This window comes from Lycorma delicatula, chromosome 11 (genome assembly GCF_047948215.1).
Source record: "Lycorma delicatula isolate Av1 chromosome 11, ASM4794821v1, whole genome shotgun sequence".
Classification (NCBI taxonomy): domain Eukaryota; kingdom Metazoa; phylum Arthropoda; class Insecta; order Hemiptera; family Fulgoridae; genus Lycorma; species Lycorma delicatula.
In genome coordinates, this window is record NC_134465.1 from 23,902,646 (window position 1) to 23,929,322 (window position 26,677).

Sequence of the window (26,677 nt, forward strand, 5' to 3'; positions counted from 1 at the left end):
AGTGATAGTGTGTGTGCTTACGTGTTGTAGTTTCTGTAATTCCTTATAATCCGGTTCTTATTATAAATTTTTGCGGTCTGTTAAACCTCTGTCCCCGCATAACGTTCAACTTATTACCAATCCATGATTCTTCATCCACAGATTACAAAATTCTAAGATGCCAGGGAACATTTTCTTCGTAAACAACCACGGTTTTCAAGAAGTTGTGCGAAAAACGGTCTTTGAAGAATACGAAAGCTCAACTCATAGTGATTCTTTAGATGAAAATATTGACAATTACGTTGAAGATCGTGAATATAAACTAACTTCAGATTATTCTAAATTGAGTGATTTCAATAGTGATAGTGAAAAATCGAATAATAGTCCACGACGACAAAATAATGATGACTGGTCTAATCAAAATGATAATATTGCGCTAAAAATCCCAGAATTATATTTAAGAAGAGACGACTTTGAGTGGGATTCAGAACAGCCAAATCAACTCCTAAAGGAACCTCGTCAAAATATCATTCGAGATCTTCTTGAACTGCTTCCAACAGTTCGTAGTAATGGTATAACGGCTATTCTGTATCAAGTGTGGAAGATTCTTATAGATGAGGAACTTATTTTAAAGATAGTTGAATGGTCAAATAAAAACGTTAGACAATACAAGAAATAAAAACACCTGCAAATATCAAATTGAATTCCAGCATCCAATTTTTTGATGAGATATCGGCATTGATAGAAATTGTTTTATTATGTTCAGTCTACAAACCTTCATTACAAATCATAAAATCTTTATTTAGTACCAGTGTGTCAGAAAGGCCAATTTTTCGTGCAATTAATATCAGGAAAAAAACAGCAAATTTTGATTTCTTGCCATCGTTTCGATAATCCGGATCACAGATATGAACGGAAAAAAATTGAAAAGGGGGATGCAATTTCTTCAGTTTTTAAAAGGTTTGTTAATAATTGCAAAAAGTCTATTTCAATAGGAGAATTCACAACCATTGACGGTATGCTAATTCCTTTCTTGGAAGATGATCATTTCGGATATGAATGCGGAAAAAAACAGGCAAAGTATGATATCAAAGTAATTGTACTTACAGAAGCCTGCAGTGTTTATTTTTATCGCGGTTAAATATACACGAGGAAACATTGTGATCCCTTTTTGGTAAGCCAAATCAAGCTGTTCTAAAATTGTCTAAATATGTTCGTGTTATTCAACTGCTAATTCTGAGTTTGACGAATATCTATGTCGTTCTTTTGAAGCTGAAGGTGGATTTTCATTAAGGAATGATGGATATAAGATAATTGTTCTTATTAACATATGTCTTGCAGGAATTGAAGTACCACGGAAATTAACTTGTAGTAGTGTTGCAAACTATTTGATATTTTTTATCGTTATTAGTATAAATAGTGCTATTTAATATTGTTAATATTTAATTGTGTTTGAACCATTAATTCTAACAATGATTGTTTGAATGTAATTCCTAAGATAATACGAAAAAAATGTTTCTACGGGTCTGTTTACTTCCTTTTATTAATATTGCGATTTTTCTGTTTTTTTGCGACTTTGATTCGTTATTAATAGAAAACGAAGAAGAAATGGTTTCCGCTATTTTTTTTTTAGCAAAATTTTACATTAACATCATGTATCACGTGTTCACTTTCCTGTTTAACAAAAAAGGTTTGATTTAATATGGCTTATCTAAGATGGCGGACAACTACAAAAAAGCAATTTTAGAGTTATATAGATCCGCACTTTTTTTACCTCCAGTATCCTTCAGTTTTGAAATACGAAACCATTTTCATTCATTAATATTACTCGGTATACATATCCAAGGTGTTAATTGTATTATTGTTGCAACCTTTTTCATGAAATAAAAAGAAATAGTTTTAATAATGTTACGAAGATTATTATAAGTCAAAAATACAACTAAATACCAAGCCTACCTCTATCAAGGGAATGATTTTTGATCCAAAGTCATGGAATACTAACCAGCAGTTTCTATTTTAATTTTTGTAATAAGCATATTTCACACATTTATTATTTTCTAATCAAAAATGGAGTAGCTAAATGAGATACCTCTATAGTACAAGTAAATAAGATACTAAGTACTAAGTATCAGAATATAAACAACTAACTTTTAATAGGATTAGAATCTCAGTTCCTTTGACTTCAAAAATCAGCTGTTAAACAACCCTCTTTGTTTAGTAACGTATGGCTTCAGAGAATGGTTATGGACATAAGTATATGAAGTGTTGTAGTCTTGAACAGTCTTCCGTCGACTGTTCCTGAGATGTGTGGTTATTTGAATCCCAACCACCAGAGAAGCTTAGTGATCGTTGCGGGGTCAGCCATAATTAGAAAAAGGCAGCGGTGGTGAGAGGGAGGCAGACTAGAGGACTGCGGTTGATCTGATGCGGAGAGACCGATGCCGGACGGCTAAGGGAGGTCACCATTAGGGGGTTGGCTGCGAGGGCTCCTCGGTGTCGTGGTTCGCTGATGATCTCTTGGGGACGTCGGTCTGGCTATTCTAATTCGGTGACAAGGGCGCCCGGGTGATTGCGAAGGGGTTGTATACATACCATGTGGATTATGTCGGTCCCCTTCGTGACTAGAGGGGGATGTTTTTTTAGAGTGTGAGAGCCTCGCATTTGCCGTCAGAGTAGGTCTGGCGGCGGTTACCACACCTTTTTCTCCTCCTACAAAAAAAAACCACCAACGAACACGGGTTCTATGATCTAGTATTAAAATCGTTACAAAAGTATCTAATCCCAGTAACTGTCTTTACTGGGATTTGAATCTTAAAATTCTCGACTGCGAAATCAGCTGATTTGCGAAGACGACTTCATCATCCAACCAACCCGGTTGGTTAGCTGTTACGTAACTGATTTGCGACGACGAGTTAACCATTAGACCAGCCCAGTTAGCTAAATGATACTTGCCGAATTATTACAACTTACAAGGATTATTTAAACAGATAACGTTTAAATAAAGTAAAATGAAATTTTCATTCAATTAGAAGGATGTTGATGACACTTTCAAAACATATCGTTCCTTTCCTATCATCAAAGTACAATTATAATCAATTTTAAAATGTTTTTTATTTCAATTTATTATTAAATATTAAGATGTCAGTAATTTTTACAACTTATCTTACCTACAGTTAAAAACCTTTTGCGTATTTGAGGCATACAAAAAAAACACTTACTTCGAATTCATTCTCTGATCAAAATTTGGTGTCTTTTCCTGCCTGTAACGAAATATTGGTTGACGAATTACGGGAACTGGTCTTTCATTTTGATAATAGTTTCCTTGTGGGTACCCGAAGTTGGATGAATAAACTGATTCAAGAAAGGTCGATCTGAAATAAATTACTTAAAATATAATAATTTTGAATAATGTTCACCTTTAAATAATACAAGTAAACTAGTATATAGTAATGTTTTGCTGCAAGTACTTTGTTACATTATTATCTTCCCACATTTAACTCTATTCTTCATGGCATTACCAATCAAATCGTCTGGCTAAAAATGATATCTTATACTGAAAAAAATCAGTTTGATAAATACTGTTTTAGTTTACACTATTTTAATTTCTTCTATGATGTTTTTTCTAAGTTATATGTAGCAAACTGAGTAGGTTAGTGATATATGTAAAACGGGCAAATAGAAACAATTAAAAAAGTAAATACGATTTATTCATGAAATAAAAATAATTAATCTGTCCAAATTATAATTAAGTTGAAATATAGCTTACACAAATATTCAATAAAGCAGTTCTTATATAATACACTAGTAATATATCAATAGTGGTATAAATTAATTGTTGAAATAACAAAAAAAAAAAAAAAAATTACACGAGAGAGAAAAATGGATTAAACTGTTATACTTGTAATTATATCTTTGTCCATGTGTTTGAATGTGAATGTTACTTTCGTTAATATATTAACAGAAAATTCATTCGCATTTCATTTTATTCCCACGTAACTTTTTTTTAAAGATTTTGATTTCATTACGTTAACGACATTTTTATTCAAGAAAACTTGTAAAAAAGTTACCAGTTTTCTTTACATTTTAAGTGATCAAATTTTTCAACCTTGTAAAACAAATAAAAATTGCTTAAATGTGCCTAATTCAATGCTAGTAATAAACGAAGAAACGCATTTGAATAATATAATTCAAATTAAATAATAAAATGTTTAGAATAAATGAAAATAGATCATTAAGAAATTGTGAATAATTTAATTTCAGATTTCACAAATTTTCCTTCAGAATTCTGGGCGATATCAAGTTCTCTAAATTTTAAAGTTAGAAATATTGTCGTTTATTCGAATTTCTAAGACATTTTTTTGTTTTTGGAAAAATACTGAAACATTGAGTTCTTTGACAATAACCCATGGCCTCTAGCTTCAATTTTCGATGTCTTCGTAACTATAAAGTGCTAAATACGGCCTTTTGTATAACATTTTACAGCTTGAAACGTTTGACAGAGGATAAATAAATTTTGTTTTATTATTCCTAATGTGTACGTTGTAATCAGGTCAAGTTGTGAACAATTAACAATTCTTCCCGTGGCACAATCAGATGAGGAAGAATATAAATTGAGCTGTAATCTTGTAGAGACTCAAGCCGACCATTCCTGAGAAATGTGTTTAATTAATCCCCACCAAATTATACCGGTATACATGGTATAATATTCAAATCCGTATAAAAATAACTAATTTTTACTAGAATTTGAACCTCTGAAACTTCGAATTCCACAATCTGCTTTTAAACAACTGGTTAACGACAACTAACCATTAGATCAGCCGGTTAGATAAATGATATATGGTAATTGAATTTTTAGTTATAGATTTACTTTTTATAATATACTAGCAGACCCAGCAATGTTATATATATATATATATATATATATATATAACATTGAAATTTTAACACAACGTTGCATTCGAATAAGCTCGTGTTTTTGTGTAACTACTATTTATATACCTAAGATGTCTCATTTGTGACAGGTAAAAACATGCTTTTTTTGAAAAAACAGCGCTATATGTTGGACGTTAAAGCAACACACGCTATACTATATCTATATATATATATATATATATATATATAGATTGAATGAACAGAATTGAAAGTTTGATAAAACATTAACAAAATGAACATTACGGAACTTAACAAAATTTAACCTTTCCCTTTTTCCTTTTACACTTTTTCACTTTTTCCCCTTCTCAATTTCTTTTTCCCAATATAAAATTTCCCTTTCCCCGAATTCCTATTCTTTTTCCCTTATTTTCATTTTCCCTTCCTTTTCCCTGTTTACTTTATCTCCTTTCCCTTTTCCCGTTTTCCCTTTTTTTCATTTTCTCCTGTTTTTCTTTTTACCTTCTTCTCTTGTAAGTTTTCGATTTTTCCCTTTTCCGATTTTTCCTTTCTCCCTTTTTCCCCGCGCGTAAACCGATTCAGTAATTTTTTGTTTATAGTAGACAAACATATCCGGAACATTGAAATCGTAAAACATTTAATATAGCGTGTGTTGCTTTAACGTCCAACATATAGCGCTGTTTTTCAAAAAAAGCATGTTTTTACCTGTCACAGATGAGACATCTTAGGTATATAAATAGTAGTTATACAAAAACACGAGCGTATTCGAAGGCAACGTTGTGTTAAAATTTCAAAGTAATCGGGAAGAACTTTCGGAGATTTAAGATTTTAAACAAACGAACATTTATATTTTTACTTATATAGATTTATTAAAAATATTTTGTAATTATTACATTATATACTGAAATTAATAAATTGTAATAATAAGTAATAATATGATAAACAATTAAACTTTTTTTTTACCTAGAAGCTGGAAGATTATAACGGGAACAAGAATTTATAGCAGCTCGGGAAAACTGTGTAATGGAAGGCTGAAAAATCATCATAATATGATATACACCGGTTTATTATTATCAGTTTTCTGAAGTAATGAGAAAAAAAGCTACCTCAACCAAGAAGTTCGATTTTTGTAAATTGAGAAATCAGGCAAGTATAAATAAAAAGAAGTCATATATATTTGAAGATTAAAATGTCTTTGCGACCAAAGAAGAATAAACAGAATATTTAATCATTTTTCAATCATATTACAACAGAAGCACATCAAGTCCGCAAGTATTTATATACAGATTTTAGAAACGACTTTTTTTAAATGGCCGTTGCAAATTTAAAAATTTAATTTAAAGATCAATGCACCGTCGTTGTGAGAGATAACGACGATTTAAAGATCAAGATAACGTTGTGCGAGGCGGAGGTCCACAAGTCTTTCATGTCCTAAACAGTCATGAAGATTCTACAAATCAACGCGCACATGGGCCGACAGGCTGTCGATAATTGCTGGCAGGCGGATCTCCAAACTGGTGTTGATGTGGTGGCAGCTCTGAGCCGAACATGAGTGCCGTGATGGGTGATCGCTAGCGTGTCGGCGCCGATGTTGATGCCTGTCTGGGTTTTGCGGTTGCGTGCAATCCGTTAGTTAATTTGCGGAGTGCTGATGACTATTTATGAGCTTATTAGTAGGAGTTGGTTATTTTCTCTTGCTATCGCACTCCTAACACTGATCTGGACACATAAATTGACTTCATGGATTGTCTCTTCGATGACGTCACTGGGTTTCCTGGACGGCTTGTCGTGCTGAGCGACTTCAATGCCAAGCCTCCCTATTCGGCAGATCTTTATCGGAATGCATGCGTAGCCTTTGTGATTGAATTCGTCAACACCCATGACCTGATGTGTGTTAATGATGATGATACAACCTTCTGTAGGGGAGACGCAATATCTTGCATCGATTTGTTTTTGTGAGTTCTCCTCATGTGGATTCTCTGTTGTCTCATGGCGGGTCCTGGATATTGAGAGTTTAAGTGACCATTTTCCTACATTACGTAGCTGACATGGTTAGGCACCAACGACAACAACTGAAGAGAGTTTTGAGAAACTCTCTTCTGTGGCTGGTTTTGCCACAGGCTTGAAGGGTCCATGGCGGCCAGCCTCGATTAGGTCTCAACTTCGTTCGCTGTCACGGACGTTGTGACACAAGAGTGCGAAAGCTCAGGTGTCATGTTTTCTTTTGACACAACACGACGGCGCACGTACTGGTGACTGGTGTTCGCCTCAGCTAAATCTCGTCCGACGGCGGTGTTTGGTACTGCATCGGGCCTTCGAAAGAGCTATCAGGCGTGATCTTCGTGACTAGGACATGGTGACGTCGCACATAGGAAGTATCTGTCGTGCCGTCGTGACTATAAGTTTGCCATCAAACAGACGAAAAGGCAATCTTGGAGGTCGCTCTGCGAATATATTGACCGAGATGTGTGAAGAGACGGCTCAGATTGGTATGCGGCCTTTTGGACGTCGTCTCCCTTCCCACACCACCGCTCAAGTTGAGGATCTCGTTACTACTCTGTTGCCTAGGAGGCTGACACCCCCACGTACGGAAATTGCAACAATTTCCGTACGGTAATCCGCAACGGATTACCTTCCTTTCTTCGAGATACAATATTGCATCGGATGAAGCCGCGCAAAAGCAGGAGACCGGATGGAATCCCGATTGAGATTATCAAGATTGTTGTTAAGCTTGCTCCTGAGACTGTTATCCGTGCGATGAACTTCACGCTGTCGTATGATTACATTCCTGCAGATTGGAAGCCTTCCCGGCTTGTTTCCATCTAGAAGCCTGCAGTTCCTGGAGATGCTTCTGCGTACCCGCCGCTATGTTTGACAAACAAATTTTGCAACTTATTCAAAAGATTTATAATGGAGCGACTACAATGTGAGTTGGATGCTGGAGGCGGCTTGAGTGACCGATAATTTAGGTTTTGACAGGGTCGATCTAATATTAACGCAGCCGACTACGTGATGCGTTTGACGGATAAAGCAACTTACGGAACTTGGCGTTCCAGGAATATTCCTGCCGTAGTACTACTTGACGTGTAATCAGTACTCACGCCGTGTTCTCTACACTATTGTATGGAGTGCCGGTTTGATGCAAATCCTTAAATGCAGCAAGGATTCGGCGCTAGCTAGAGTGTGCAGAGGCGGATGGCGTTGAGAATCTGCGCTACGTACAGGACCGTCTCCGCTGAAGCGGCTTTCCTTATCACTGAGACTCCACCTGTTGGGTTGCTTGCTCAGAGAAGACGTGAAATATACGCAGGAACAGACAGGCAGGCTGCATAAGATGTTCTATTGGAAAGGTGGGAGGCACGATGGAACACCGCAAAGACGGGCACTTGCTCGACGGTTGATTCTGGAAGTGAACCCTTGGATCAACAGGAGGTTTGGCGAGCTAAACTACAAACTCACGGAGTTCTTGATGGGTCATGGCTGTTTCCGGCAGTACTTGTTTCGATACAGAAGAGCGGATGACAACTTGTGTCCATCATGCGGGGAGCTGGATGACGCAGAGCATGTGGTGTTCCACTGCCATAGATGGGAGGATATACGGATAGACTACGTTCAGTTTGGCCTCTTGAAACTTGAGAACATCATTTCAAGGAAGCTAGCGATGAGCGGATATGGAAAATGCCTTTTGTGAAAAATTATCCGTCGCAATGCGTCGGTTGGCATAAATTAGTGAAACTCTTGTATGCGGAGCCAACAGGAGTCTGCACTTACGGGTTGTTCATTCGGTGATGAGGCGTGCGGGACTCCTTAAGGTCTACGCTTACCCGGCCCTTCTGCGGGCCCGTTACTTTTCCTGTGATGACAACAGCACTAGGTCAGTCCCAGGTAATGCCTTCATGGCGAGTACCGGACATGTTATTTTTAGGGGGTGGTTTTTTAGCTAGTCCCCGGTTAGTGAGTGTTTGGCGGGAAATCTCACACACCTAGTAGTTCGGGCTGCTGGACGTCTGACAGCAGAGTTTTTCTCCTCCCGCAGAAAGGAAAACAAAATTAAAGTAAATGAAAGTTTATGTTTTTTTTTAGTTACTATTGCAGAAAGAATAAGTAGTTGGTTATTAATATATTTTTTTGGAAGAATATCAGTTTTATTTGATATAATGATGTAACATAATTTGAATTGAATTTGAATTTAAAAAAGTTTGCATCTTTTAACCGTTCCGTGAAAATTATTGTTTTAAGCCATTTTAAAGCTAAACTATTAAAGCTTATATTTTTTAAATGTGTAAAAAATTGTGTAAAAGTTGAAGATAAAGTTTTACATAAGTAAAACTTTATCTTCAACTAAACAGAACGACGTCATCCCAAGACACAATTTCTACGAAAAATTACCAAAAAAAAATAACAGACTTTATCTTAGAAAAAATTCAATAACGAGAAACGTTGGTAATCCCAATTAAAATAACGAGTGTGATTATGTATTGCAACAGTAGAGCAAATGAAGTGGTTATTTTAATCATAATAAATGTTTGTTCGTAAGTTACAAATGAAATATTTTTAATTTAATTTACCACAAAATCTTTGTAAATAAATAGTCATCCGTATGTCTAATCTTCTTTACTTATATAATTAAACTCCAACCATCAATGTACTCCGGTATCCACTGTAAAGAATTCAAATCCGTACAAAAACAACTAAATTTTACTGGAATTTAACCTCACAATCTTTGACTTTGAAAAATCACCTGATATGCAACGAAGATTTAACCTCTACACCAGTCCGGTTGGCTAAATTTAACAGTAAATATTACCTATCAATTCAGAAAAAGGGGCGGTAATTCAATTCAGAAAAAGCTAAGCCAATCAATCTCACACGTATAAGCTCAACAACGGTGAACCATTAAACAGTAACTGATAATTCAAAAGTAAATTAAAATTTAGAAGATTATTAATATCCAATGAATCTAAAATTTCAGTATCAAACCTTTGTCGTAACATCAAGTACTTTGAAATTACCATTAGGAAGATCATTATCACATCAGGTTAAACAAAAAAAAAAAAAAATTGTGAAAATCAAATAACATATTTCTTTATTTCTTTTGATAATTTTTAGAAATGAAAAATTCTTTAAAATAGTTTCATAATTTGTTAGGGCAGTGAAAGCTTAAAGATAGTGGGAGCTTAAAAATTAAAGAAAAATAGCTTGTGACGTCGCATTCAAATAAATTTTAGCAATTTGTTAGGTTTATTGAATACGAAATGATAATTCCCACGATTGGTCACAAAAAATTTGATAATGAATCTTGTTTAAAAGATAAAGAAAAATCTGATCTAATTAAAACCCAAAAATTAATGTATTTGTTTCTAGAAGGAAACAGAGAATAAATTTGTTGAGAAAAAATATTATTTTAAATAAATGAAATTATTCATAAAAGACTTATGAGATAACAAAAGCGTATTGAGATTTAGAAATCAACGAGAAGCAACAAAACAATTAAACGAATAAATATCCAAGAAAAAATAAAAATTACCTTAATAAAAGGAAGTAATAATAAATAAAAAAAATTTTAGATAATATTTGTTATTCTATATGGTAGAAACTCCATTACAATTTTCAAACTAGGAAACCGCTTTTTTTTTAAATTCTAATCTATATTATTTTATGAAGTTTGATTTTCGGTAAAAATATTTTAATAAAAACAAAAGAACTAAACATATTCATTTGTTGCTTAACGCCTAGTCTAGAAGGTAAATTGACACCGTAAATCGGTTAACAGCTGCTTTTCAAAGACGAAGGTTTTGAGGTTCGAATCCAAATAACCGTTATTTGCTTTTACACGAATTTGAAAATTAGTTTGGATACCAGTGTACTTTGGTGGTTGGAATTAAAATAACCATACATTTCAGGATTGGTCGACCAGAGTCCCTAATAGAATACATCGCATTTTCGTGTCGTAGATATCATTATAATGTCATCTGGCTCTGAGGAGTTGCTTTGTGTTCACTACTTGGAGAGATTGCAACGTACAAATTGCAAAAAAAATATATAATTATTTTTATTCGTCTCTTAAGTGAGAAGATTTCTAAAAGAAGACCGCAAACAGCCGTTTTATTTATCAACAATTCTTCTTGTCATGCAGATGCAGGACTTTAAGGTTGATGACAGCTTTGTAAGATTTTTATCCGCACCAACGACAGCACGCATCCAACCTTTAGACCAATTGCAATAGAAGCCTACAAACGGCATTACAGAAATAAATTACTTATAAAACCTATTGAAAGAAATAGTGAAGAAGCTGAGATAAATGTTCTAAATTAACTTAAATTAATATTCGAATAGTAATTTACGAGTATGCTTCAGCACGGAACGAAATTAATGCTTCTACTTTGACAAAGTGTTGCAACAAAATTTGGCGAGAAATGAAATCTGAATCCAACACTGAGACGACTGCTGAAATAAAAACTAGTTCATTAAAACAACTTATTAATAGTTTAGAAGACTTATATGCTTTCGAAGATGAAGACGTTGCTGAATGGATGGACTACGAGAATTATGAAGATCACCAGCGTCTATAGCGATGATTATGTGTTAACATATTCTTCAAATCCACATCCCGATATTGAAAAAACAGAAAACAGTTCAGATGGCAAATTCCTCAAGGAAGAAAGGCAAGTGATCTCTCACGGAGAAGCTGTAGATATGATGTCGTATTTTGAAAATCAAAATGAAACGTCTGCCCATCAACTGCTTACCCTAAAGTGTTTACAAAATCAAGCAACAAAAAATCCGAGCATCATTAAAGCAAAAAACTATGAAGGAATATTTTAATAGTAAATAGACATTGGTGTAACTGTAAGTAAATTTGAATTTGTATTTCAATTACTATACAAGTTATTTCTTATTATGCACTAATTTGATTTTAAGTTTCAACATCTTACATTAATACTGTAGCGATTTCATCAGCTGTAGTGTGTGAACATTATACATTTCTGCATTACCCGGACTTTCGTTGATCTGGACAACGTCCGGTCACATCTAGTCCGGTTAAACTGGGTTGTACTGTAATATAAAAAAATTATTTCCAAACAAAAATAAATTAAAAATATCAATCTACTCAACTTACAAGAGTACTGGCATCAATAAAATGATGTTTTTCGACGAAATCATTTCAGTAATATGCAGTGAACTATAAAATACCGTGAACTATAAAAAAAGTTATAAAACAGTTTCTTTTATAGTGCGTTTTAACGTATACATATATACGTGTATATATATTTTTACGTGTATATACGTAATTAATTTATATATATATATATATACATAATTAATTTTTAAATCTAATTCAGGTAACGTAATTGTAAACAGTTGTTTTTCAATAAATTATTATTATAAACGAATGAATAAATTAAAAGCTGTATATTATATACTTATTAATGTTTGTTATTGTAAATATGAAAATTATTTCTATTATTTTTTGCTTGTTTACTGTTCTAAAGACATAATTTTTTCTTGGTGTATTACATGAGGCTACGTATATTAATAGAGAACATGTAAATTAATATTCATTATTTTGCAATTTGTTGTAGAATGGTAAAAAGTACATTACAACAATAAAAAAAATTATCGATAATAAATATGGAAAATAATAAAAAAAAGAAAAGAGAATAGTTAGAAAAATATTAGATCACGTAAAAGATAGAAACATATTTAAATTAACAATCAACAAACAAAATATATATTAAAATATAAAAAAAATAACTGACACAATGATAAATCAAAGATGTTCTTTGATTATCTTTTACAATCATTAAAAACAAGTTAACTTAGCAAACTTTTTATTTATTTATAATAGAGATAACAGAAATAAACTGGATAAAATAACAAAGAAGAGAAAAAACAGAAAAGAATAAGAACTGAAGGTAATTGGAACGTGGTTCTAAAGTGGACAAAACAGAACAAAAAAAAAAAGAATTTAATTTGATCTTCGTAACTGAAGTATTATAAAAAATAAAAAATAAAACAAAATGAATACATTTATTTTTCCAATTATTAAATCTATGAATTAGTTAATATAATAGTTTTTATTAATAATAAAAACTAAAAGAAAAATAAAGCAGTCAATAATTTTGTTAGGGATTTTTTTAAGTTTGAAGTATAATAACTTTTCTAATTGACAAATAAAATTTTTTTTCTTATACTTTATAACATCAATTTTCTCAGCTTCACATTCTCTGCAGGTTTTGATAATAAAATTTACGTACTTATTAACAAAACCCATTTTATTCATTTAACAAAGTTATAGTTTTTGGAACTTTAAAACACGTTTTATTTTGTTACCGAATTTTTCTATTTTACACTGGATATCATGAAACCTATGAGAGTTAGAGTATTACGGTTTTTTTTTCGATTTTTCAGGTTTGGAAACATATGAACCATCGAGGTGTTTATATTATATACAGAGTGTTTCTAAAATGGTGGGTTGGCTGTAATTTTTCGGATTCTACTTGTAAAACTAAACAAAAAATATCCTTAGGAATACTGAAAATTTCTCCTTCGTTCTCCCCATGTCTGCCATTTTGTTGTTTTTATTTTAAAATTTATATCTCATGTTGGGATAGACGAATCACTTTAATATTAGGTAAACTTCTTGGTAATAAATTTTTAAAATTAGCAAAATATCAGGACTTAAATATCTTCGCAAAATTACAAAATGGTGGCAATGTTTATTTTTCCGTCAGTTATGTCTCCATAAATTTTAGTTTTATCAAAATGTATATATTTTGCTAAAATATTAGGCCTTTTATTTTGAACAAAATGACATTTTATTTTTTTAAATTGGTATAATAGTCGAGTTATGGCAGAATATTTATGTTGTAATTTTGGGTCTATTTTGATGAATTCCAATTTACGATCAATTCGATTAAATATTAACTTTTTTTTATTTCTTCTTAATTCTAGTCTTGTAAATTAGTATCAAATTAATTAATAATTTTCCCACAACAGACTTAATAATTATGACACAAAATTGCAAAATCAGTTTTCTATCGTAACTCGACAATTTGTTAACCGATTTAAAAAAATGAAATGTCATTTTGTTCAAAATAAAAGGCTTATTAGTTTAGCATAAATAATAAATTTTGGCCAAAGTAATATGTAAGGAGATATAACAGATTCAAAAATAAACATGGCCGCTATTTCGTAATTTGTGTAGATATTTAAGTCCTGATTTTTTCTAATTTTAAAAAGTTATTACCAAGATACTTACCAAGATCCTAAGGATATTTTTTTAAGGACGTGATTCCTCTATTCAAACATGGGATATAGATTTTTAAATAATAATAATAACAGAATGGTGGTCGGAGGAGAACGAAGGAGAAATTGCCATTTTTCCTAAGGGTATTTTTGTTTAGTTTTACAAATAAAATCCGATAAAATATAGCTCAACATTTTAGAAACACTCTGTATATTGCCTTAAATATTTAAGTATGACCTCTTTTCATCGGGGATCTGATATCCGGGAGAAATAATTTTTCGCTACTCATTACTCGACACAAAGCGTTTTCGGACATCTGTTTGTGTGAAATTTTTCCCTTATTTCAAGCTGTAGAATTAGTTTTCAAGTTATTTCATTTTCATAGTGAACCATTCTGTAGGTAAAAAATCATATTAATGTAAGAAAATTTTCGTTTAATATAATACATAACAGGAATTTATGCATAATGTAACTTGAAATAAATTGTATTCTACCATTATTCTACAAACAAATCGATTGGATGATTAAGAGGCAAAATATGAATAAAGAGAACTCAGTTTTAATACTGACAAATAGAATTTCTACAAATGTTACAATACAAATAAAAATACATATAAAAAGAAAGAGTACATCATAATTCCATAAAAACATAAATTATTCCGATTCTAACCCCTATAAGTGAAGACAACCGCCTTTTGTCGCCGCACCACTTCCTCTACTTTTAGCCCTCATTAGTTTACCGGAAATCGTCTATTGGACCATCTAAACCTAATAAACACATTACAGACGACATCAGTTTGGTCTCTGTCAGGATGCCACCGATGGAAATGCCTCGGCAGAAATTTCCATCATAATTTTAACACATTCGTATAGCTTCTTCCAACAACCATGACCACCTATCATATAACTTACAACCCTCAACTATGTAACCGTTTCTTGAAAGCGCGACCTCACGCCATCCTCTTATACTGAAGGTTTTACGCAATATGCTTTTCCATTTCTAACTTTAATCAGTCTACGCACTAAGATCCATTACTTGTCTGAGTATTTTAAACACCAAAAATACTATTCCCATAACAACAGAACAAATATTTATAGCAACAACTACAATTTTGTCTTGCAATTCAATTAACTGAATGTCCTCTTGATTTACTCAGGAATCAAGAAAGTATTCAACAATTTTAATAAGCTTCTAATAAAAATATACGTATCTGCTCTGGGCGCTTTCAGAATCGAGATCAACGTCTACACCCTCCTACAACGCAGGTTAATCACAAATTTCTCAACACATCCATTTTCATTCAGTAATAAACTTTAAGCAGTTAATGTTGGAATTAATGGTCCAAACACCGATAATAATAATAATAATAATGCCTAATCACTAATAATCTACAACACTACTACAAATAGTTCTCCTCAAAAAATTTTAAATTAAAATCACGTATCATAAGGTCACCTTACAATTTAAAAAAAGTTTTAATTAAGTGAAATTTACGATCACCCACCAAATAGTCCGGACTTAGTTTCTTCTGATTACCATTTCTTTGGGAAATTTAAAGAATTTTTGAGTGGTAAACAATTCGCGGGTGGTGGTGAATTTAAAAATGTTGTTAATCAATGGCGAAATGGACCGGCGTGAGAAGAATACGAGGGTATATTTAAGTTGGTTTATCGTTATGATAAATATCTTAATTCATGTGGCGATTTTATAGAGAAGTATTACAAGGTATGGTTTGAAGAGAAATTAAAAAAATATTTATTAATTTTTCAGAATAAATCTTTTTACAGTTAAACGGTCATTACATTAGATGTAACCTCTCGTACATTTATATTTTTTAATAAACGAAGCTGTTTCATACGAAAGTAACAGTACAGAAAATGAAGAAAACAGTTCAGTTTGAAGAAAGAACAGGATTTTTGGGTGATAAGGTTAAAAAAAAAACAACTGTTTAACGGATGAAAGAAAATCTTTCACCACTCGCTAACGAAGTGTTTCAGAACTGTTTTTATATGAACTTTCTTCTTTATTTTCACTAGTAGGACACGTCCTGAACATGTTGAACATGTTATATTCTTTGTGAATCAACCTGTACATCATTTTCAAAGAAATCTTATTTGTTTGTGTGTGTATGTATGTATGTATGTATGTATGTATGTGTGTGTGTGTGTGTGTGTGTGTGTGTGTGTGTGTGTGTGTGTGTGTGTGTGTGTGTGTGTGTGTGTGTGTGTGTGTGTGTGTGTGTGTGTGTGTGTGTGTGTGTGTGTGTGTGTGTGTGTGTGTGTGTGTGTGTGTAATTATTTAACTTGAAAAACGTATTCTACGTTTGAAATAAATGACATTATTCTAGAAAAAGAAACTTACGAGATTGTTTTAATTTCAACATTAATTTATTACAGGAATACGATTAAAGGAATAATTTTTTTTTATTATTTAGCATTAGTAATAATATGGTTTATTTGCACGAAATAACATTTGTTTTCTAGAAAACAAGTAATGAATAAATATTAATATCTGTATTTTTTTTTAAAGAAAATATTTACTTTTAATTTAAGTATAATGCGTTCAGTAGGATACAGAAAAAAACAAATATAATATATTTCATGTTTATAGCGCAAAGTCATACATAATAATTAGCATAAAACTAATGAAAATTTTTTAATTATTAGACACGAAACTAAAGAAACTATTGGGAAAGAATATTAAATAAAATGTTTTTGTGAAAAACAACTCCGTATAACGATTTACGTGCAAAGTCATACATAATAATTAACATTAAACTAATGGAAATTTTTTTATTATTAGACACGAAACTAAAGAAACTATTGAAAAAATATAAAAATAGAATGTTTTTGTGAAAAACAACTCCGTATAACGATTTACGTGCTCAGTATTAAATATTGCAATAATACATTCCCCTACGACACTATATATTAGACAATTTTTTAATACTTGTTTATAGTCAATCGTTCCTTAGGTCGTATTTTTTAACCGTTAATATTTGTTTTTCGGACGATTTTATTCAAACTGATTATGATTTTTCAGTTTAATATAATTTTATTGATTTCAGTTTTAATGTAAGTATTATTTTATGACTTAAAATTTTCATTTTTCTTATAGTTTTACTGTATTTCAAACCACTTACTACATTGGGATAATCCTATAAAATTCTCTAATGTTAGCTGCAACCTGCATTCTAAACTAGATCTATAATAATATAGATCTAGTCAAAAGAATTACTTTCCTTCTGTTTTCTTATCTTTACACCATTTATAATAATTCTATTGGTATAAGGGTCCAATAAAAATATGTTTATTATAATTTGCATAATTTCCTTAGTTAATAAAATCCTTATTCTACAAAAAAATAAAGAAAATGAAATATTTAAACAAAATTATTATAATTTAATATTTTAATTAGTGTAATAATTTTACCTGTAATGTTAATTTTACAAGAATTATTATTATTTTTTCCAGGAATGAGATATTTAAAAATTTTATTAACAAACAGGAAATGTACTGCGTGAATTTTCCTCCCGGTTATTATTAATAAAATTAAAGGGAGTTAACCTAAAAAAAAAACAAAATCATACATATTTTCTAGAAAGGGTGGATATTTTTGTTAAGAAAAACTTTTCTTAAAATATTTAAAAAAAGATTAAGGTGAGCAAAATTGCTTAAGTAAAATTTTCTTTAAATCTATCACCTCCTTCAATAAAGAGTAAAATAAAATAAAAAATTCTCCGTTTTAGATCCGTGGTCTATAATTTAAAAAAAAAAATTGTAAACATTTTTTGGTAGTTGTAGATATGAAGTAAAACTTTCAAAAACGTTTTGAAAATTATTTAAACAAAAAGCATACATTTTAATTTTAATAGTTGAGAATAGAACTTTTGAAAATTTTTGTTTGAATATTTATGTAAGCATTAGTTTCACAAATTAGTTCCCCAAATACGTTTCCAGAAAATCTAAATTGGGTTTTTTCAGAATATATTCCAACTCCGTAACAAAGTTTGAAAAAATAATAACAAAAATACGTTTAGGCAAAGTAGATTTCACCGATACTAAGTAGAGGATATCAAAGATTTCCTCCTTAATGTTATGAAAAACAAGTTTACTCAATATGACAATGGTTGCGTATGAAAAAAATTTCACATGTTTAGAATACGACAAGCCACGTCTTCTTCAAATTATAGCAATATTTTGATCATCCCTTGACGTAAGGGTTCGTCATATCACAAATTATTTCAGACAAAAGTTTTGGTAATATTTAGATGTCAAACAACCACTTTAACCGATTCCATACTCTTGTCTATTAAGTGAGGTATGATTATTTTGTCTTCGAAATCCCATTTCTTCCACCCCCTGAGCCAATGGTTGGTGATATGAAATAACTTTACTTACATAAATTTTAGGGCCTTATCCAAAGAATAGTAGAAAATTTAAACGAACTCGAAATTTTACTTAATAGGAAAGTTATAGCGATAATTGTTTTCGAATAAGCCCTCCCTTTTCACGGCAGTTATTGTGTCCAAAATAAAGTGAAATATATATATATATAAATAAATGTATATGTAAACGTTTGAACTGACGGTGGTTTTGGGGTCTGGGGGATGTAAAACGTGAACGTATTTCGAAATTTTTAAGTCGAAATACGACTAAGTCTAAGTCGATTAAGTCGAATCATGGAACCTATTACAATAGGTAGCTTTCTTATGAAATCAATCTAATATAAAAAATATATAATCAGTGTAACAATATTTAATATGTAGAAATAATTCAGAAAATTTGAAGAAAATCGGTTAGATGAGTCCTGAGATATTAGGCTAAATTTACTGTGACACATCTGTATAAATAGGGAGGGATTCCGGGACGTATTAGACAAACTTAAGGATCAGATTTAAGACACCAAAATGAGCAAAAATATTCATATCGACAAAAGTTCTATTTTGCTTTCTTTTCCTTCTGGACGCCATTTTATGATTTGCAACAAAAAATTTATTTCTCAGGAACAAGTAAACCTAATTTAATTAAATTCGGCAAATTCAAGAGAAATTCTTTGTTCTACAAACTTAAAATTTTGAATACGTCAAAAAAATGTCAACATGGCGGCCGTATTAATTATTTAATGTTCAATATATTTGTAATTATTTATTTGATCAATATTTTGCCTAGTACAAAATTTATTAAACGTTTTATTTTGATCAAAATGACAACTCATTTGTAAAAATCCGTTGAAAAACAATCGAGATATTGCAGACAATTAACCCGCCAGTACGCTTGCGCAAAGTAATGTAAGCTGATAATTTGTTGTATGTTTTTACTTCCTCCACTAAATATAATAAAAATTATTAATAATAAATAGTAATAGTAAATATATCCCGGAACACCTGATTTTTTAACTAGATCAAATGGGTTTTTCCTTAAAACGTAAATAAGATATTCTAAAAATCGGATGTCCCATTGACAAGATCATCATACTTTTTTCACATTAGTATATCTATTCAAGTTATATTCGTCGGAAAAGAAAATTAACTAATTTTACAATTATTATTAATCGTTACTATTTAATATTTAATATTTACTATTTAATATTAAATAATATGGCGGCCATATTATTTATTTAATATTCAATATCTTTGTAATTATGTGTTTGATCAATTTTTTACCTAGTACACAATTTATTAAAAATTTTATTTTGATCAAAATGACAATTCATTGGTAAAAATTCTATCTCTCCATGACTCCTCTCCTCGCACTCCCGGAAAACAGGAATCAGCTTGTGAGTCCATCTACCGGTGTAGGATTGGTCCGATTTCTACAGCCAAAGGTTCTAAAGGTCGCCTGTCGCTTCATCCTTAGTGCTACCGTCAGCTACACTTCTCCTCTCTTGTATAAGCAACTTCAAGGTTAGCACACCAGCCACCACCAAATCCGCCTCCAACGTGACTGTGCGGTAAGCAGCAGCCATCCTTGTCGCCAACTTTTGTTGTAGGACATCCAGCTTCTGTCAGTACCTCTTGATATCTAATGTCCTACTCCAAACTTGTGCAACATACAAAACTGTCAACGCGACCACGGAAGCTATCAACATATTCGTTAACGACCTACCATCTATATCGGCCATCACTCCCGCTCTTGCCGAGGCCGTCCGAGATGCTTTCATCACAATTACATCTGTATGCACGATTAATTTCCTATTCTTAGAAATAATTAATTCCACTGGAGGCCCAGCAAAGAGAATAAGAAAAACTTTCTACATTATTTACTTCGAAACGATCAACGTCATCCAATCGCACAAGATTCTTAAATAAAAGAAAATAGTGAGTTTACTTACGCAAAGATCTTCATAACACAATATCTCAAGGAGTGATACGCTTTGTCGAGATCTTCTCAATTGTTACGAGCAGGAAATTGAGGAGTTAGCACTGCAGTGAGCAATAGAGTGTCGAAAGATGAACTTGAGAAGCAATGGTGAAGTTCTACCTTCACTTTTAATCTCCTCATGACCTCACTTTTAATAGACCGACGCTACCGGAAAAATGCACGCTGGTATTGACCGTCTGGATGTGCGAACGTTTGTGCCGCAACCCATACGATACATCATTGCCGGCAACTTCGCTACAGCGCGGTACGATGTGAGAGACCGCAAATACGTTTTTAGGGAAAATTCTAATGAAGGGAAACTAAATAATAGTCCTCCTATCACCGTCAATTGCGAAGGAAAACGTTCATAAATTGATTGTCCTGTTTGCAAAGAGAAGTAACTCTTCAGGAAGATACAATTTTACAGAAGTTCAACCATTTTTACACTAATAAAATGTAAGCATCCGTAAATCTGGAGTAACAACATTGTACGGTCAGGCAGCGGATGCTTCTTCTACCGCATTTATTGTTGCTGATCAACTTTTTACTAACCTTGTTCTAACGTTAGCCACAATAATAATTAGAATAATCGACAAAGCATAATTAGAATAATCTCTCAAAGGAAGAAATGAGACCGCCTACGTTACAGTTACCAGGATAGATATTGAGTAAAATGAATGCATATCAGAACAAAACAATAAGGAAGACAAACATCAGGTAATTGTCCAGCTACGTAGTCTGACAGATGAAATTGTTAAGAAGGTTTCGGAACCCACTACAAAAGCTTTGAAGCGATGTTCTTCTAAGGTAGTCTAACAACCCAAACCACAGAAACCACGTAAAATCAAGCAAGAAGGATCTATTTCGCCTTTCCTAGGCGGCAGCTGGTGCGGCCCCTGCAATCAATATGGCTGCTGTCCCCGCCTCTGAATCGGCGCCTACATAGAGCCGTGAGTTATGCCCATTCTCGTTAGCCGCTTCCTTGGTCTCCGACTCGGTGGCTGAAAATTACACTTGCGATGACATATTTCAAGAAGATAAAGTGGTTTGGAGAATGAAAAAGAAGAGAAAAAAGGGTTGCCCAAAGGGCGAACCCCGGAATTAACTGCCTGATACATATTAGTCAATTCTTCAATGGAATATCAATGGATGTTTGTGAAACTCCAAATATCTCATTCACCATATATTTACAATCGGCTCCTTAATTGGGACCATAGGGAAATCGTTTGATAACATTCAAATGATAAGGGGTTTTTAAGGAACTCCCATAATAAATCATACTATAACAAAAGTAATCTTAAAGATCATAAGCAAACGAATGTATCTGCCAACACAATTCATAGTTCATAAAAATATAAAATAAATAAAGGAAAATAATACATAGTCGATAAAAAAATAAACATATAATCTAGCGATAGCTAATCGAACAAATAACAAAACAATTTGTAACTATAAACAAAAAAATAATCAAATACATAAGTAAACAAAAATAACATCACTAGATTTGTCGATAGTAACTACAAACAGTCATTCAATTGCTGAAACCTTAAAACCTTTCGGACCACTTTCGGGTGGTCCGAAAGATTTAACGTCTACTTAGGGCACAATATATAAATGAGAGCAATATTAAAAATATTTTTCTTTACCGATATATATACTTTTCGGATGTTGCTGTAATAACATATTTGCCTACAGCTAACGGAAAGTCATAGCTTGACTTCTTAGCGTATAAGGAAGTCATGTGGTGTTCACATCAGATTTTTATATCAACTATGTTTTAAGGTATGAGTGTTTATTTTTATTTTTTTACATTTATTTACGTTATTTTGATATTTTTTTTTATTTTGAGTTTAAGATAACTTATTGTAATCATTTATTCAACTAGCTGATGTTCATTTCATCAGTAGATATGCATTCAGTCATAATTGAAATGAAAGGTCCAATAATTTAGCTCACTGTGTAACGTAACGTTACTTGTCATTCAAAATGCCAAGTAACCCACACATTTTATAATTACACAATTTGAAAACTTTATTTTATACATCTTATGTAGCCATGATAACATATTACATTTATTTACTTATAAGAAGTAACAACGAAAGTAAATACTGAAAATATTTCCTTTTTTTTCAGTGCTCGCGCAAGTAGTGGTGTAAACAATTTTTCTTTTACTTATCCTCCTAATAAACAAGCGGGCGATGCGCCAACATTAACCGAATCACCTTCAACGAGAGGTCTCAGGGGTTTAAAATTTGGGTAAGTATGTAATGTAATTGATGATACCTAAAACGTAAATATCTGCAAAAATCCAGATACCCCATTTTTTATATGATCGTCATACTTTCCCATTTAATATTCCTGTTCTACATATATTCATAACGAAAGTAAAAATTTTAAGTAGAAGAGAGAAAATTAAAACAATATATATCAGAAAATGTTTAAAAATAGTGTTTTTTTTTTTTTATGTATTTATATTCTTTGAACTTTTAGGATCTTTCAAGTAAGTTCTGTATAAAACTTTCACTAAAAGAAAGACATGACAAACAAATTTTCAAAGATAGAAAATTATTAGTGGATATAACGTTATTGACCTATATATTGCTGACAACCAATAAATATTAAAATGAAGATTGTAGGGAAAACTACCGAAATCATGTTATACACGATAAATTAAAGAAACCAGTTGACAATCTTTTAACAATGTACCTGCTGCTTAATTAGTTTTACTTATTGATAAAAATTAGGATAATCCCGTAGTTTTCCTCAACTAATGATACGATGTTTAAAACCTGTAAATGATGGGTAAGAAGTAATGTTCATAAATTTTACTATCAGAGCACCTACATGTAAGATGAAATATTTATTATTTTCTCAAAAACATTATTTTGAAATTCATAATAAAGAAAATATTAAAATAAAAATATTAATTTAATATATCATGGTTCAATACTAGTATTTTTGTCTTTTAAAGCAGATAAAAATCTACTCACATTAGTAGATTATTTTTTTTGCTGTTTAAACTATTTATTTCCATTTTCCTTAATTTTACGAAGTAGGGAGTATTGTGATCGCGAAAAATTTCGATTTCCAGATTTCAACGGAAATATCTATTTTGACCATCTCTGAATCCATTTTGACTAGTTTTGGTGTGTCGTATCTACGTATGTATATCGCACAACTCAAAAACGATTAGGCGTAGGATGATGAAATTTTGAATTAAAGATTGTTGTACCATCTAGTTGTGTACCTTTGGGTTATATAGACTGGAACAAAAGTCTCCTAAAAAAGCCCAAAATCCAAACAATTTTGATATTTGAGTTATAGCCAAGTAAAACCTTAATTAATGAAATATTTGGATCTCACAAGAGGAAGAAATGTCGGTTCAAATCAGACTTCATCTCTTTTTTTTTTGTACGTTTTTGTTTTTAAATAAAATATATTGATTTACTAATAATTATTAACCTCAAACGGTAAAAAATGTTTTACAATAATTAATAATTCAATAACAATAAAAAAATAATATCAGAAGTTAATAGTGAAATAGATATTATGTGGTATGTACAAGATTATAATATAACACGAGTATTTTATTTTTTGTTATTTTTTTTTACATTTATTTGGATCAATTTTTTAAATTTTAAGATTGAGGTACCATGCAATCATTAAAATATATTTTTTAACAGTGCTTCATTAAGTCCTCCCGGTAACAATGAGAAACTAAATTTTTATTCCATTCCGCAATGGGGTGATAAGGGAAAATTAAACCAAGCAGCCGAAGTGAAACCTTCGACACAAGAGGTAAATCCTTGAAACACCGGATAAGGATTTTTTTTGCTACTCCCTCAGGCCGGTTATCCAATTAAGTGTGTACGCAACCCGAGGAGACCTCCCCAACCATTGGCTGTATGTCTGGCACGGTAGGTCAGCCCCACCGGGGTCAGCCAATATCCGGGGTCAATAAAGATTCAACCTAGGTCGAATCTTGTATTTTTGTTTTCTTTACATTGCCTGCCTCAAATTCTTAGGGCAGGAACCGAGTCCGGCTATGCCGTCCCAAGCCACAGCCCCGGGAACAGGGTCTCGGTCTTTTGGTGTTGCCTGCCTCGTATCCCGCAGAAGGTAGGCCAGGCCCGACTATGTCGTTCCCAACCATCATCTACAAAGCCGGGTCTCGGTCTTTACATTCCCAGTCCGATCTCTTAACGCCTACTCGCGGTCGTAGCTTTCATAAAGAAACAATACTCATGAATATCCTAGTTCTACAATTACTTCAGTCTTTATTAGTACCCCATACCTCTTTCAGTATCATTTTTCTCTTTTAAAACTAAAAAGGAGAATTTTTCAAAATTATTCCAATTTTGTCTAGAACTCAATATGAAGCTGATTAGTTCCTCGGGCGTGAGATTCTGTTTTCCCGTGCGAAACCTAAGTGTTGTCCATTTATCGCATTCAAATATTGTATGCTCACCTGTGTCATCGCTCAGCTGCACCAAAAAGGTTTAGCATACAATAAAGTTGAGGTGCATGCGGAGACTAAAACCATACGTTTAGATGATCGTGGTGCTTCACGACCAGTCATTAATATCAATATGGCTTTGAGAGTTTTTTCAGCAGATTTACATCACTCATCGACGTGTAAACCAAAATTTAAGGACTTATCTATTATTAGACCAAGATATTTAGTATGTGCCACCCTTCTTAATCTATGTTCTCCAATCCACAAGTCGAGGTCTCGAATAATTCTTCTGCCCATAATCATTATGTACTCGCATTTGACCAAAGATAATGCCAGTCCATGTTCAGTGAGCCAATCGCATACAGTTTCAAGTGCTCTATTTCCAGAGGTCTCAAGTTCTAGCTCAGTCTTGGCGTTGACCATGATAGATGTCATCAGCGTATTCGACAACCTCAGTCCCAGCTGGCATCTGCAATCGCAGTACGTCGTTGAAAGCAATTATCCACAAAAATGGCCCCAGGACTGAACCCTTGAAGGACACCACCGTGGATTAGATAATTCAGTGTACCCTCCCTCGTGTTTACCCTTGTCCATCTGTCTGAGAGACACTCAGCAATCTGTCTCCGAAGTCCAGCGCTTACATTACTTTTGTTGAGTGCTGTAATAATCGTAGCCCATCTGACAGAACCGAAAGCGTTCTTAATGTCTAGAGTTATAAATAACGGTATCTTTCTAGTCCGCCATGTTCCGCTTTTTACTTTAATAGTCCATTTAATTATTTTGTTCATGGCATCCAGGCCGGATTTTCCTTTAATAAAACGATACTGATTCTTATGCAGCCCGTCGCTGTTATTCAGTTCTTGTATTAACCTGTTTGCAATAAGTCGTTCCGCCATTTTGCCCATTCCGTTAATGAGGCAGAGCGGACGGTATCCGATCTCAGAAGAACCAGCAGTATTCTTTGGTAAAAACACCGTCCTCGAGGATTTCCAGCACTTATGAAACATCTTATTTTGGGCCTCAAAATTGTCCGCATCAGTTATCTCCCAAGGGACCCTATTAAAAAGTCCCTTGAGAATCGCGGCAGAAAAAAGAGCCCAGGACCTGAGCTCTTTTTTTCTTAAGTCTTGACACAGCCAAGGCAACTTCTTGCTGCGTGAAACGACCGGCATCGCAATTCACCAATTACAAAGGGTCCGATTCAGGTAACGGAAAAAGCCTGTTTAGATGATCTGTGATAAAATATTTCCTTCTCCGGAAGGAGTGATGATTGTCGGCTATGCAGATAACGTTGCGGTACTGGTGGAAGATAGGGAAGTGGACCGTCTTGAAATTAAGGCAAATCAGGCCTTACAACTATTAGACGAATGGTTAGATAACAACCAACTCCAAGTACCCTCAGCTAAGTCAAAATGCATTTTGCTCTCTGGTAGGAGAAGGGTCAGAGGAATAAATATAGAAATAAGGGGAGAAATTATTCGAGAAGTCAGTAACGTCAAATACTTGGGAGTATTCATATATAAGAGTCTAAAGTACGGTTATCACATAGATATGATTTGTCAAAAGGTTCCCCCTACAACTAAGGCTTTAAGAGGTCTATTTAATAACCACTGTGCACCGAAACTGGCGGTCAGAAGGTTGATCACAACGGCAATGATGTCATCTATCTTATACGCGGCACCAGTCTAGGGCACTGCAATAAATGTACAACGCAATAAACGCAAACTTAGAAGCGTGCA

At 32.7% G+C, this 26,677-nt stretch overlaps 2 protein-coding genes across 17 annotated transcripts in view; one reads left to right on the plus strand and one right to left on the minus strand.

Annotated features, from left to right (window-relative positions):
- The window catches only part of LOC142332637 (uncharacterized), a 166,184-nt gene extending 154,036 nt beyond the window's left edge, over positions 1 to 12,148 (minus strand). For all 11 annotated transcript variants that reach the window (XM_075379257.1, XM_075379254.1, XM_075379255.1 and 8 more), the window contains exons 1-2: positions 11,990 to 12,148; positions 3,198 to 3,350 (exon numbers count right to left, since the gene is read on the minus strand). In XM_075379257.1, the coding sequence (XP_075235372.1) occupies positions 3,198 to 3,350; positions 11,990 to 12,033 (197 nt within the window). In that variant the 5' untranslated portion in view covers positions 12,034 to 12,148. The remainder of the gene's footprint in view (positions 1 to 3,197; positions 3,351 to 11,989) is intronic.
- The window catches only part of LOC142332634 (uncharacterized), a 323,090-nt gene that overhangs the window by 109,103 nt on the left and 187,310 nt on the right, over positions 1 to 26,677 (plus strand). For 5 of the 6 annotated variants that reach the window (XM_075379243.1, XM_075379245.1, XM_075379240.1 and 2 more), the window contains one exon: positions 22,616 to 22,738. In XM_075379243.1, the coding sequence (XP_075235358.1) occupies positions 22,616 to 22,738 (123 nt within the window). Of the gene's footprint in view, positions 1 to 17,035; positions 17,195 to 22,615; positions 22,739 to 26,677 lie in introns of those variants that run through there. The other variant, XM_075379244.1, reaches the window with a different exon arrangement.